Source organism: Astatotilapia calliptera, chromosome 23, assembly GCF_964374335.1.
Source record: "Astatotilapia calliptera chromosome 23, fAstCal68.1, whole genome shotgun sequence".
NCBI classification, from domain to species: Eukaryota; Metazoa; Chordata; class Actinopteri; order Cichliformes; family Cichlidae; genus Astatotilapia; species Astatotilapia calliptera.
In genome coordinates, this window is record NC_137443.1 from 16,317,614 (window position 1) to 16,333,502 (window position 15,889).

At 39.1% G+C, this 15,889-nt stretch overlaps 1 protein-coding gene across 2 annotated transcripts in view; it reads right to left on the reverse strand.

The window, feature by feature from the left end:
* Positions 1-15,889, reverse strand: part of LOC113016298 (uncharacterized) — an 82,416-nt gene that overhangs the window by 55,303 nt on the left and 11,224 nt on the right. The window contains exons 6-7 of one of the 2 annotated variants that reach the window (XM_026159036.2): positions 9,863-10,001; positions 3,874-3,939 (exon numbers count right to left, since the gene is read on the reverse strand). In XM_026159036.2, coding sequence (XP_026014821.1) covers positions 3,874-3,939; positions 9,863-10,001 — 205 coding nt within the window. The remainder of the gene's footprint in view (positions 1-3,873; positions 3,940-9,862; positions 10,002-15,889) is intronic. The other variant, XM_026159037.2, reaches the window with a different exon arrangement.

Sequence of the window (15,889 nt, forward strand, 5' to 3'; positions counted from 1 at the left end):
TCTTCATAGATATGTGGTTCTCACAGGACAGCCAATACAAACGAGTGATCTCTAGAATACGACACTGAACATTAAACAGTATTTAAAATGAGCTCAACCTTAAACATATGCAGTAGTAATATACATCCGTTTAGCAGTGCTAGAGAACATTTTTCTGCAGAACAATTATTTTTACTTTCAATATTTTAAGCACAATTTCTTAATAATACAGTTTATGTGTAGTGAGGTGTTTTCAGAGTCTTATTGCACAGAGGGGTAATGCCTCCATGAAGCAAAATGAAATAGCCTATCAGGTTTGGTCAGTATGCTTATTGTAAAAGTAACTGTTGCTACAGAATTTTCAGCTTCAAGTGCAACATGATCAGTTCAGCCTCATTTGTGACAGCAGAGCAACGCAGAGAGGCCTGTGCTACGAAGCAGGATTTTGGCTCATCCAGGTAACTTTAAGGTTAACCCTGGGTTTTCTGTACTACAAAGGTAGTTCACGACTTATCAGGGTAAATCGCCATGGCACATGCTGTAGCCCTAACCTGCTCCTGAGTAGGTTAAGTTCAAGATTACAGATCAGCACGTGTGAACCCCCCCCCTCCCACTCAGCAATCAATTCTCCAGAAAATAGCATCAACATTCCTGGAGGATCCCTCGGAGGATTAGGGAGAGTAGGAGGATGTAAAGTTTTTCAGTTGTGTCTGAAACCTTTGTGCTTCCCTGATGAGCGTCATTAATACATATAGATTCTTAGACACAACTTTATTATTTGATTTTTTTTTTTCCAGTTGTGGCTTAAGCTGATTGGATAAATGATGTATGTGGAGGTTTCATGAGTCGCACAGATGACATAGTAAGAGAAAAGTTTTGGGGGGGATTGTTTTTTGTTCTTTTTCTTTGTTTCTTAAATTCCCACTTAAGTGTTTGTCCAATCAGTCAATCGGAATACTGTAGCTGTAATCTGACTATGACGTTCTGCAGCATTTTTATTTTTGGAATATAAAATAAAAAAATGATATACGTTTTTGTATGACTAGGGGAAAAAATGTAGAAACCTAAAATGACTTAACACTCTTTATTACAATCTTCTATATAATAAAGATATATGCAGTAAAAAGGTTGTTGTATTTGTCCATCAGTTTCCACAGAGGCTTCCCTAATGTGGTTTTAAAGTATCAACTGGAGCAAATGGATATTTTAAATAAAATATTAACAGTAAGATAAAAAATATATTTAAAATTAGTTCATTTTGCCAACTGTATGAATTATGAGGAACAAGACTATTAAGATTTAAGTTCAACAGACATAAGGATGAGCTTTTGCTCCTCTTAATTAAACGCTTGCAATTTAAACTGTATTTATTGGTTAAACATAGCTCAAAGCCTGTAATGATTCCAACTAGATAGAAAATTAATATTTTCTTTATCTAAAGTGCTAAAATATAATCTGGCCATTGGTTTGAGAGTGAGGTGCTGATGCGCAATTCCTGTAGAGCTCAGTGAGATTCACTCTCTGGGATTCGTGTCCGCTATCCTACAGCAGTATTGACGAGAGTTTTTACACAGAGATCTGCAGTAACCTATTGAATGGGGAGAGGGAATATGGTAGTTTATCCAAAGGAGGTCTCCTAAGGTGTTTTCACTCCAGTAACCCTGTCTCCCCACAACACATCGCAGAATCCCCCCCGGCACCGAGCGGCCCGATAATGAAGCCCCCAGGTGTGCCGACGAAGCAGTCCAACCATCCTGTAGAGTGTGAATAATATTATTTGGGTTAAGTATTTACTGGGGCATGACAAAATAAATTAGCTCCGTTAACTGATAAGGGTAATTATAGGCTTGGGAAAGGAAAGGAGAGGGAGGCGCGAGGTCGAGACAACGATTACTTGAAGAGCTGGTTGGAGTTGCTGCAACGATTTTTGCTGCTTCAAGTTTAGTTTAAACAAAGTTGCTTTATTTAATACTTCACATTATCTGACAGTTCTAACAAGTAGTACACTAAGTTGAATTACTAACAATCATTTTTTTAATAAGGCTAACCTCTGACGCGGCCAAAGTGGATTTTAAACTCCTCCAGCGCTTCCCCACCTAATGGCACATCTTACCGTGTGTTTGGGGGGGGATTGTAAACAGTTTAAAAAGCTGTTTACAGTCTGCTTTACTCCAGTGACCGTGAGGACTTCACTGAAGTGGCATGTGCAGTGAGCCTCTAACTCAGACTAAAATGTCTGTAGACTGCAGCAAGGCAGCAAAGAATACAGGGTATGTAAACACAACTCTGGGGTTATGGTGTTGCATTCCTGTTTGTTTCAGCAGGTCCACTGAAAACAAAGACTTAAGAAAATATGGTCTAAAGCAATCTTAATAACATTACAATAATTTACAATGTGTTTCCTAAGTGGGTGTGGTTGAAAGCTTTATGGACACTGTTCACCTGGCTGACCATGTTGTACTTGTTTGGTTATGGATGGATATGAGGACTTACAAGTAGGAATTACTATTAGACTGCTACATTATTACAGATATTTCATCTCCATATAGGTAAAGCTTTGAAACCAGGATGCAACATCTGAGATTTTGCTGATAAAACAGAATGCTGCTCTGCAGCCCCAAATTAAGAAGTCTCAAGCTGCGTACATACTGAAGGAGATTTGCTCCAATGTGACAACCACAGATCATAAAAAGTGAATGATATGTGGTGCCTTTAAGTGACTTTGGGCGAAATAACTGCTGGCAAAGTGGGCAGGACCCGCAATCAACTTTCACGTGACAGTTAGAGTGAAGAATAGATCGTGATTTCAAAAGAAAGCTGCAGGAAGAAAAATCTATGTGTATCAGAAAGATGCATTTTTCCAGCATTTATCATGCTACTGCAGCATGAAAGCGGCACCTAAATATGCATAAATTTCAAACTTGGCAAGACAAGTCCAGAATAGCTCGTAATGATCTAGGTGAGATTATGTCAACTTCAAGAGAGACACCTAAACCTGACATATTTAGAAATACTGAAACATGTTATCCATTTAGCTTTCACTAGCATAAATTACTTTGAGACTATACTGAATAATCTACAACAGAAAATAAATCCTTAATGCCTGATAATGGGATGTTTTCCCTCTCATCTCTGCAGTGTGTGCAGCCTGTACGTGTTTGTTTGCTTTGATTAAAAGCAATGCTGTAACTTCATGCAATCCTTTCAGGGCCTCCCTCTCCTGTGGTCAGCTCTCGCGGTTGCATCAGTGTTTCTTTCCCCTTTTAAATCAATATCAAATAAAAATATTTTTGTGTGAACTCATGTCACCCTAACAACACAACCCTGAAGTGACAATTCGCTTTCAATTTTGTGCTAACTGAGAAGGGGGAACGGGGAGCCAGACTGATGTGCAAAATTTCTGGCAGCCCTGCATGACGTTTGGCTTTCTTTGCACATTATTTATTTTTTCAGTGACATTTTTCCCTGCTGTTAATTGTGTTTGAATGGCACTCTCTCTGAGCTGGAACCCCTTAAAGAATTTAAGTAATTTATATGTAGAAGGAACCCAAGCTTAGAATTAAAGCAACTCATATGTCAGGCTAAGCCATCTTGATCCCCTCACCATACTGCATGTAAACTATGTAGAGGATAGCATACATAAGGCCCATTAGGCTAAATCGGAAAGCCTAGCACCCCAGATAATGCAAGCAAAAACTGACAGAGGCAGCCACATAAAAGCTAATTAACAGATGTTGAAAGCAGAGCCTAAAAAGATATGATGAAAGGATTCCCATCCCTTGTGCATGGTTTGAAACTGGATTTAGGTTTGATTAAAGAGAAGTGTAACGTGAAATTAATCAGAATAACCTAAAAAGCTACAGTTTAACCAAGTAGCATGATCGTAAGACTTACCTGACATTAAGAAGTGCAGCGTAGGCCTCACTGCCAGCTAAGACATAACTAATTCCAATTGAAATGCTGGAGAAAGACAGTAATAGAAAAAGACAGAAAAGGGGAAAAACAGAGATACAGGCAGAGGAAAGCAGGGAAGGAAAAGGAGAGAAAGAGAGGCGCTTAGGTATTAAGTAGTGATCAGTCATCCTCTACAGTCTTAGTGACAAGCACTCCTCCGTTGTATTAAACATTAGGTTGTTACTGCATCATAGCGCCCGAGGCAATGAAGAGATTTAATTTTATAATAGTTTCTTGTTTACCATGCAGTGCCTTGATCCTCCACAACTTTTCGATTTTATATTTTCTCCAAACAAAAAAAGGTGCCTTCGGGGGCTACTTAAAGCAAATGTTTTGGTTGTATATTTTACATGTACTTTGAACATCACACACCCACATCAAGCCAGAAATCTGCTTGCAAAATGCTGTACCATCACGAAGAAGCCGGATGTTGCTAAACATTAGAAGTGAGTGTCTTTACAGTACGTTTCAATCCCACGTGAATGACAAGACAGGTTTTTGGAGCTCAACATCTGTTCCATTCCTTATAAGTCTAAGCTCCTGTAATCTCTCAACAGTTGGTTGTTGAGACTGCAAATCTATTAGTGGTTTCTCCAGACAGCTAAATGTTATTTTGGAGCGCGGCGTTACGCCCACTCTTTCATATCTCCCCGCTTTCAAATCTTGAAAGGAAATGCCAACAAATTTAGGAAGTTTTATGCAGCCTAGTCCTCTCATCTACAGCAGTTTAAACCATATTTTTGAACATAAGAAAAAAAAAACCCAACTTGCCAGAGTTGAAAAGCAAAGAACAGAGAAGCAGTGATGTCAACGTTGCAGCGAGAGATTTCAAAGTCAAGATATAACATGTGGACTTAAAAAGGCAAAATACAAAGAAAAACAACGTTTACTTCTATCATTCTGAATACGTGAACATTTCTGCTAACCTGTGGTGCCACAGAAATACAGTTGTATACACATGAAAACACAACATCCACACAACATAAGTCAAAAACATATGAAATCACACAACTTGCGCAGCACAAATGTCCTCATCAACCTCTGGTATGAGGTTAGACCAAAAAGTTTCCCCCTTAAAACGAAAAATGTTTGCTCAATATAAATTTGGCCAACTTCTCCCCTTCAAACCCTCTGATCCTCTACCTCTGGACAACATCCAGCCTTATAAAAGACTCTGGGATAAAGTTGGGATTCCTCAGATCCAATCACTTGCAAATGCACATGTGAAATACAGACTAGATCTTCTAAACTGTGTCCAAAACGGGGGGCCTTCATTTGGGGTAGATGGTAACATTTGTGCTCGTTTACTGGGAGAACACTGGTTTCTAAACTCATGTCCACACAAACTCTTACACAAGCTATGAACAGTCATGGAAATTATGATGCAACCAGGTCTGAACTCGTACAGGAACAATTGTTCAGGAGATGCACACGAATGGTATGAAATATATTTCTCTAATATCTTTCTCATTTGCACATTCCTGTTACCAGTCATATCTTTTATCACATCCAAAACACAATGATCTGATTAAGGCCTGGTGCCTGAGCAGGAGGGTAAAGGATTTCTGAGACACCATCACTAGCCTGGGTTGTTAACATGCGGCAGGGTGAGTCCATGGAGTCATACTGTTGATGCCAAATATAGAGGCTAGCATATGAATATGTCAACCCAATTTTGATGTGAGCAGTGTAGCCTCATATTAGGCCTACAAAACATATTTGTGAGAAACATTTTTTCTTAAAAAAAAAATAAAAAAAAATACAATATTTCCTTATTCATTTACATCAGTATTTTTAAGCTTTCTTTAGGTTAAAAGACATGATAATATAATGTTAAAAATCTGACATATGGCTACAATGAATAAAGGTTATTACTGTGTTAACTTTTTCAAAGCTTCCAGACAAAATCAGATATCTACTAAACTGAAAATGTTGGTCGCTCCTCCTTTTATGATGTTAGTTTGCAAAATAAACAATGAAAATGCTAAAGATCCACAAAAAGCACCCAACCAATCTGATATTTTCACAAGTAAAAGTCCTGTTTCTGTAAATAGAGTCTGGTGGAGTGTAATCATTTCACTTTCTTGATGGAAAGCGCAGTCCAACAGCAGATAATGAGATGAAAATGTTTTAAGCATAGTATATACTCAAACTGATACGGATTTCTTTAGGTTGCCAATATCTATTCGGCTGTGACAGCGTTCACAGCAGTACATGTGTTTAGTTTCTATGCTAGTCGTGCACTTGTCTGCTTGGGGATGTTGCTTAGTTCTGTCTACTGCAAGTAAAACACAGACTGTGGACAGTAACATTGCAACCCACTTAAAATGAAATATACCCAGCTACAGTATGTGAGCATTCAAAAAAAGGTTAGAAGAAATATGTGGTTCCTGAAAAACTCCAGAGGCATTATCTTAGTTCTCTAGTTATTTAGTAATTTTTGACATCTCATGTGTTGTTTTCATTGAAGAAAAAAAATGGATGTCTGTATTTGTCTATCACCTTCCACTACCTCAAATTCCTTTTTTTGTTTTGATTGACAGGGGTCTATCTGCTTCAGTGTGCTGTGCAGTGTGAGATGCTTACACTTGGTTGTAAGGTGTGCTTATCTGAGTGACCCTTCTGTCAGAGCCAACCGACCTGGCTGTTCTCCTCTACCAATACAGTGATTCTCTCCACAGAACATCAGCGAGATCACCGTTTTCCTCCAGTGTTTGCCATGTACGGTAACTCCAGCTCCTGACCTGTATCTGGATGATTTTATGTACGTCGGCCACACGATTGGCTGTTTGTATAGTGTTTCTAATAATATTTTAATAAAACGTCTGGCCTTTGGTAAAGCATTTTAAAATGACAAAGATTCTGCAGACTGTGTACTTCCCCTTAAACTCACAAAAATGTAAAGGAGATTTGGTAGAGGTTCAGTAAGGCAGATATTTCACACATTTTATCTTTACGACTTGGCTATATAATCCACTCATTAGTCTGCATGTGTGGGTGTGTACGGATCTCTGGGGGAGACAAGAGAGAAGTTTGAGAGTTTCATCCTTAAATTCCAGTTTTATAAAGTCAAAAAAAGTACATGGGTACATGAAATTAATAAAGCGCAAACACATTTCATCAAGCAATTTGTGTTAGATTACTTATATGTACTCATACATTCTGTGTGCATAAGGTGCCCTGCATGGCTGTGCCAAAATGCACATTTTACAGCAGCTCTACCGTGTAGGGCAGTACATAAAGAGCGAGGGGCGCCAAGGGTAAAAGATGCAGGTCGTGTGTTGTGTGTGCGTTAGCGGGGCTGAGCCTCTGCATTGATCGACCACTAAGCCTCCTTGAACACAATGAGGGAACTATCGATTGTCCAGGTGTTTCAGAGCTGTTCACACACTGATAACAAGACCTTCCACCGACGATGTTAAATGCCCTGTGCCCCTCCTCTGTGCCCATAAGGACACACACATGGACACACAAATCTGTCAATGGTGCAAACAAATAATTCAAACCTAAACTGATTAACAGCACACTGGTGTATTTCTGTTAAGAATAAAAAAAAGAAAAACAATGCAGGATACAACAGGATGGACAAGTCAAAGTACTTACACTGGCAACATTTGGTCATTACTTTAATTGAAGACACTTATTTGGAGGGTGATGCATCAGTGTTTTTCCTCAAATTAAAAATAAATAAATATTAGCAAAAAGAATGACTTTTCTAGACCATTACTTCCACAGACTGACCCAGACAGATCATTAGTTTTGAGCCAGAGGAGAAATTGATAAGGAACAGAAATTTCCATTAGGGAAATCAAACATTACATTCCCATTATTTTTGCAGGAAATATACTGTGTGTTTTTCTACAATATGCATATAATTAAAATTAATGGTCAGTATTTTTGCGTCAGCTGTGATTGTGCTTTGCTTTCATGCATAATCAGGAGATTTCGACCTCAGCCAGCCACAGCAGCTTCCATGTTTAAGCATTTCAATGCAAAGTTTCATTTACCAGCTGTCACATTTAAATTAAGGACAGACAACTGAAAACAGGTTACTTAAAAAAGTTGGTGGACTGCAGATGGTGCAGCAGTGATCATATTTTATCACTATTTGGCTCAGGCTTGTAACTCAATATTTCAAGACTGTGCAGCAGAAGCCAGTGATATAAAGTCTGAACCTCAAGGACAGTTTTTACACAAGTCTGCTGTGCTCGCTCAGTTAAGAGTAGTTGTGCTGGTGCAGGACACTGAAATGAAATTACTCGACAATATCACTGTGTAACAACGCCCGAAGGGGGAAAACCAAAAAACAATGGCCAAATATGATATTAGGATTTATTCTAATGTGACTTTTAAAGGGACGGGTGTGAAAAACAAGTTATGAAGCCTGTTCTAGGAAAACTCAGCGTTGTGTCACTAATCTGAAAGAGTAACTATAAAAAAACAAAACAAAACCTTGAAAACATTCATGAACCTAGCAACTATGAGACTACAAAAAAAATAATAAAATAAAAATCCATAATGCACCTTTACAGAACAGTCTTACTAGACTTGGAAAGTAACCTACTGCATGTGTGGGGCTGTGATAATGTTTATAATTCACAGGAAAAACAATTGTGTAGTTTCTCCTTCTTTGGACCCATCACAACACAACACTTTGGGTTTTTCCATTGAGTTGGATCTTAAATGAATGTCTACAAACTACAGCAGACTGTGGAATGCTACTCCACCACCCCAACCGCTTCATTTCTTATGTCATTTCCTACAAATGGGTAGTTCAGAGATAAGTGCACACACCTCGAGTAAAAAACAAAACAAAACAAAACAAACAAAAAAACAGACGATGGAAGGCTTCCTTACATTTGTAGAAAAATGCCCCTCTTATACCTTGCACTTTGTGCAGCATCTTTCACTCATTACAGTAAGAGTGTGTGAGTCAACAATATAAGGATCTGGTGATATTCCCAATTCTTATAGAAGTATTATATAATACTTTTGCCATTTCCAGGATTTTTTTAGAAATGAGTTACATTTTTAGAAAGAACTTACTTTCATAATTGTGACATGTACACATTAGGGGGCCGTAATGACTGGGTGGTTTTTACCCGAGGAAAGCATATTTGGTTATTTTCAAGTTTTTATTAATCTAATAAATAACTTATTTACAAAATAAGTTATTTCAGAAGCTTGCTTGGCAGCATTAAGTTTTCATGGGAAACTCTGAACAAGCTATGCACTCTTGGTATGTGTAGTTTATCCCAGATGCTGACAGGCACTCTAAGCACTGTCATACTCCATGGTCAGTTTCTCAGTGAATGAGAAGAATCCGAACTACTAGTAACTTTAGCCTCCTCCACAGATTCAAACCAACTTGAATAAAAGTTCCCATGGCTTCAGACTTCTGCCATTCCACATGTACTGAGGTCCTTATCTCCCAAGGGACATTGAGTGCTTTGGAAGTGGGTTTATACCCTCACCCTGACCTGTGCTATCTCAAGAGAGTTCCAAGCCACGGCTTGAGGTAGGCTTGGGGTAGGCATGGCGGACCTAGCCTGGTGACCCTTACTGAATACATGCCCTGGCTGGAATCCCTTACCAATTGTTCCAGAGGTTGTAATGGTGCCACTATACTATTCAGCTTCTTAAAATCAGAAGGAGCATAAGAAAACAAACACCACAGGCTGAAGAAACAGCTGGAGCAGTCTAAGAGTGATCAGCCCTTCAAAAAGGAAAGAAAAGGAAACTAAACTAAAACAAAAAATGCTTACAGCTCATTAACAAAGGTTGAACTTATTCTCCATCACATGTAGAGCGAAGTGCTGCAAAACACTGAATTCAACCACATTCCGCCCACACTCAGTGGTACTTAATGTGTGACTGGTAAATGATGCAACTTTAAGAACCTGCAAAGATCATTGCCATGGTAACTTACAATTGGAAGAGGAGAATGCAGTTAAAAGCATGGCTCATGGGGCGGGAGAGGAAGATTCGCCCAAGCAGATGAAGGTTCGGCTGCAGACTGCCGGCTTGGTCATGCAGAGCTGCTCCATCCGGCTGTAGTAAACCTGTATCTAAAAGACACAGACAAATGCAGGAGGCAATCAATTCACCGAACCTCAAACTGCTACAGTAAAAAAAAAAAAAAAAAGCTGCCAAATGTTCAGCTTAGCACATCATTTCCAAAGAAAGTAGACTCGTGGCCCTTTTATCACAGGTTATAGCCTCAATGTAGACATGAATGATAGTTTCCCCTCTCAGATTTTCATTTTTCATGTTATTTGCACTTTTTCAAGCCTCCTGAAGGTGAATAGCACTAAAGAACATATCCAGGAATTTTAAACATAAAAATAATCCATCCATCCATCAGTTTTCTTATCCAATTCAGTCACAACTAAGCTAGAGCCTATTCTAGCTTTCATAGGGCAGACAGGAGAACACACCCTATATAGGTTACCAATGTATCAGAGGGTTAACACAGGGACAGACAACCATTCACACTCACATTCACACCTACAATCACCAATTAATCTAACAAGCGTGTCTTTGGCCTCTGAGACGAAGCAGGAGTACCCAGACAAAACCCACACACAACACAACAAGAGAGTTTAAGGTCACGAACCCCCACAGAATCTTTTCATTGTTTTCATGATAACCCCCAAGAGACAAAAAATGAGTGAAGACAACATATCAAAAGAAGGGTGTTTAAAAAGTTCTTTGGAGGCTTGACGGTCCTTACTACAGCCCATCACTTTTTTAATATTCTGTTTCAACTACCGATTATGCTATGCATTGTTCTTTTGAAGCTTATTTCAGCTTCCTTAAAGTGCTGACTTGAACACTGAGCTTGAAGAATGCTGCAGCTATTGCCATAGATTCTGCTCTTCAAGTAACCCACAGTCTTTGTTGCTGCTGTTCTGGGTTTGAACTCACATGCATGTTGCAAGGACAGATGATAATAACTTTGATGAAAGTGGACCTGGCAGAGTGTACATTATTAAATGTGACAGTTAAAACCAGCATGTTAAATTAATGGCAAACATGCCTGTTAAATGAATAGCAATGCAGAAGTCCATTAAGTAAGAGTAGGGCACTGAAACACAAACACAACAGCATCACTATACAAAAAAAAAAAAAAAAAAAAAAATTCCAAACCAGAACCAAGCAACTGCATAGCATTAACATGCAGCTTTCATGGTGAAGAGGAATTTTTGTCTGATTTGATAATGACGGCTGGTTTATACTGGGACACATCAAATTTTAAAAACAAATCTCCTTTGACTGTTTTTTTTAAGCTTGTTAACCGTTTTACTGATGCATAAATGTATAAGGTGCATTTCAATGCTGTAGCTGGCCAAGACAAGGCTAACATCCATTTGCAGGTTAACAACGATCTATATACATATACAGAATACATTATGTAAATATGTCCAACACGCCACTTTTCTGTTTTTTATTTGCAAATAGGGCTGCCACGATTAGTCGACCAGTCTCGATTACGTCGATTATCAAAATCGTTGACGAGTAATTTAATAGTCGATGCGTTGTTTGAAGCTTTGCAAGATCACAAAAGACGCAGGAATAAGTAGTAGGATTTTAAGAGTGTAATAACAGACTGAAACAGAAGATGGCAGCACTGCATATACAAGGATGCCAGCTGCCGTTAAACCCCGAAGAAGAAGAAGAAGCTGGGTCCAGTGTTGCCAACTTAGCGACTTTGTCGCTATATTTAGCGAGTTTTCAGACGTGAAAAAGACGTGAAAGCGTGTATCGCTTTTACTCTCAACAAGCAGCGGCTGCTGTAACGCAGTCAGTTCTTTTACTCTTTTACTCTTATGCTGTTTTGTGGATCACAAGGTTTAAAACTACTTATAAACTGTTAAATTATAATATTATTTTATGCCATGTTATACCCCTAATTAAAGATTGTGAATTATTATGTAGTTTTAGTTTGCAGTATTCTCCTGAATTAGAAGAAGCTGATAACTATTGCATTAGTTAAACTGATTTGCATTACATTAGACTGCTGATTTATTGTGGATGAATGATATTGTTTTATGATGTTATAAGAAACACTGTTTGCAGAAAGTCATCGCCTTATTTGTCTGATTAGAAGAGAACAGAGCATGCTGGAGTTTTCTGCCCCATCTCAGCAGGAGCAGATAAACGGGGAGCCAAGGTCGTAGCTTAGGCGCCGTGTGAGAGAAAAGCATGTGAATGTTTAGGCTTTTATGATAAGGTGGGGGCACCAGAGGCTATAAGAGTTTGATTAATGCTCCACCATTTTGAGATCTGAGGCTGTCTGCATACAGTGTCCATCTCCCACGCGTGTGACTATTAAAATCATCGTTTGACTTAACCCGGCCGGACCAGTGTTGTTATTGTGGTTTTTTTCTCTTGTCTCCATCCCCAATATTTGAACTCGTAACAGCTTGGGTTACGGTGGAGTTACACACAAAGTAAAGGAGCAGGGTTGGAATTGTGACATTAAAATAAAACAATAATTGCTAAAAGAAATTTAATTTGTAGTTCTAAATAAACTCTAAATGCATTTAGGATGTTTTTTACTCACTTTATGTCTCTTCCACGATGTTATTTCTCTCTCCAACAACATAGGTTACAATTAGATTAGCATGACCAATTATGCAAATTAGGCGATGACGTCATTTAGCGACTTCAAGGACAACCAATAGCGATTTTCCTTACTGAAGAGTTGGCAACACTGGCTGGGTCCCAGAATTCATAGCGCAGCCCAGCTCAGTTTCCAACAAAGGTGGCAGCTAGTTAGTTTTAATATTACTCTTATTATTCTTTCCGGGTCACAAAATAAACGTTTAACATATTTTCAGGCGAGAATGTAGCTGTGTAAACCTCAAATACCTGCTCAGTTTATCAAGACACCACATATTTTCAAAAGCGCTCCGACGTTTTCGGGGACGTCTGTTACACACCAGCTCGATAGCTAGCCGGGGGCAAGGCTCACTAGAGCCTGTGAGAACGCTGGACTCCCGGCAAATCGTTTTCAAACCCACCGCCGTCTTTCGCTGCTCAGGTTAAACACATATAAGTCACTTAGATAACTTAAAAATGTTATTGTTTGGCTTTTTTCAGTATTTTATTTGTTCCTGAGTAAATCAGTTCGGTGAGATTAAAGTTATAGTTTTCACACAGCTGAATAAACGTCCAGCAGACAACTGACTATCAGAAGTGTGAGATGCTCGAGAGTATATACTCCGGTGTCCCGTTATATTTTAGATAGCAAGGAGTTTATTAAACTTCACCAAAATAATCTGCAAATTTCATTAAAATTTAATAAACTATCATCTTGTCTTTATTTTTAGTTAGCACAGACCTTAAACACTTAAAGCTGTAAGCTAATGATAGTTATATAAGAGCAGATGCATGCTGGTGCAATAAGCTGTACGTTTTACATCCAATGGATGCATGATCTGATCGGTCGACTAATCGCAAAAATAATCTGTGACTAGTCATCTATCAAAATAATCGTTTGTGGCAGCCCTATTTGCAAATAATCCATAAACTGCAGAAGGCATAATTCAGAGACCCAATAGATCTTTCAATTACTGAGAGCCACATCCTGAGTATGTACTTGAACTTTTTCTAAATCATGGTTTACAGTGGGGCAAAAAAGTATTTAGTCAGCCACCGATTGTGCAAGTTCCCCCACCTAAAATGATGACAGAGGTCAGTAATTTGCACCAGAGGTACACTTCAACTGTGAGAGACAGAATGTGAAAAAAAAAATCCATGAATCCACATGGTAGGATTTGTAAAGAATTTATTTGTAAATCAGGGTGGAAAATAAGTATTTGGTCAATAACAAAAATACAACTCAATACTTTGTAACATAACCTTTGTTGGCAATAACAGAGGTCAAACGTTTACTATAGGTCTTTACCAGGTTTGCACACACAGTAGCTGGTATTTTGGCCCATTCCTCCATGCAGATCTTCTCGAGAGCAGTGATGTTTTGGGGCTGTCGCCGAGCAACACGGACTTTCAACTCCCGCCACAGATTTTCTATGGGGTTGAGGTCTGGAGACTGGCTAGGCCACTCCAGGACTTTCAAATGCTTCTTACGGAGCCACTCCTTTGTTGCCCGGGTGGTGTGTTTTGGATCATTGTCATGTTGGAAGACCCAGCCTCGTTTCATCTTCAAAGTTCTCACTGATGGAAGGAGGCTTTGGCTCAAAATCTCACGATACATGGCCCCATTCATTCTGTCCTTAACACGGATCAGTCGTCCTGTCCCCTTGGCAGAAAAACAGCCCCATAGCATGATGTTTCCACCCCCATGCTTCACAGTAGGTATGGTGTTCTTGGGATGCAACTCACTATTCTTCTTCCTCCAAACACGACGAGTTGAGTTTATACCAAAAAGTTCTACTTTGGTTTCATCTGACCACATGACATTCTCCCAATCCTCTGCTGTATCATCCATGTGCTCTCTGGCAAACTTCAGACGGGCCTGGACATGCACTGGCTTCAGCAGCGGAACACGTCTGGCACTGCGGGATTTGATTCCCTGCCGTTGTAGTGTGTTACTGATGGTGACCTTTGTTACTTTGGTCCCAGCTCTCTGCAGTTCATTCACCAGGTCCCCCCGTGTGGTTCTGGGATCTTTGCTCACCATTCTCATGATCATTTTGACCCCACGGGATGAGATCTTGCGTGGAGCCCCAGATCGAGGGAGATTATCAGTGGTCTTGTATGTCTTCCATTTTCTGATGATTGCTCCCACAGTTGATTTTTTTCACACCAAGCTGCTTGCCTATTGTAGATTCACTCTTCCCAGTCTGGTGCAGGTCTACAATACTTTTCCTGGTGTCCTTCGAAAGCTCTTTGGTCTTGGCCATGGCGGAGTTTGGAGTCTGACTGTTTGAGGCTGTGGACAGGTGTCTTTTATACAGATGATGAGTTCACACAGGTGCCATTCATACAGGTAACGAGTGGGGGACAGAAAAGCTTCTTACAGAAGACGTTACAGGTCTGTGAGAGCCAGAGATTCTCCTTGTTTGAGGTGACCAAATACTTATTTTCCACCCTGATTTACGAATAAATTCTTTACAAATCCTACCATGTGAATTCATGGAATTTTATTTCACATTCTGTCTCTCACAGTTGAAGTGTACCTCTGGTGCAAATTACTGACCTCTGTCATCATTTTAAGTGGGGGAACTTGCACAATCGGTGGCTGACTAAATACTTTTTTGCCCCACTGTATGTATTGACGTTTCCTTTTTATCTCCACAATTTAGGTATACTGACGAGTTTATCTATGACTCTACTCACGCAGTACTTAGAGAGGTCAGTCATACATTTAAGTCAAGGTAAAGCTAGATACTAAAGATATTATACAGATGATATATGTAAATGTAGTAATGCTTGTGATATCTACAGCTCCTCTCAGAGTATTCCAAGCAGCACTGGAGAGGAATGTGATTAATTGCAAGAGATCTTTAGTAAACAAACCCAAGCAATGAATGCAGAGAATTTATGAGAAATGTGTTTATTTCTATACATGTATGTGTAAACATGCAGCACAAGCATCAATTTAGAAATGCAAAAAGAAAGCTTTGAAAAGCAACCTTGAATATGCCTTATCAATAATCAAAAAATAATTATAGTTCAAAGAATTAAGCAGCAGGTTCTCACTAATGCATAGTGACACCAAGCATCATTTTATGATGCGCAGGGTAGTATGTTACTGAATTTGGCAGTATAAAACCAAAGTAAGTCAGAATTTGGGGGTAGACAGAGCAGGGAGTGGTATTTTGAAAAACATCACAATTTAGGTTAAAATACACCTTTCACATGTAAAAAGGCAAATTTCTCCCATCTCTAGCAAGTGCTTCCTTATTTTCCATTACCACAGCCTCACAAAGCCAAGATCAAGGCTTTAACTTGTTTTTAGAAATTTTTTAAAGAGTAGACATTAAGC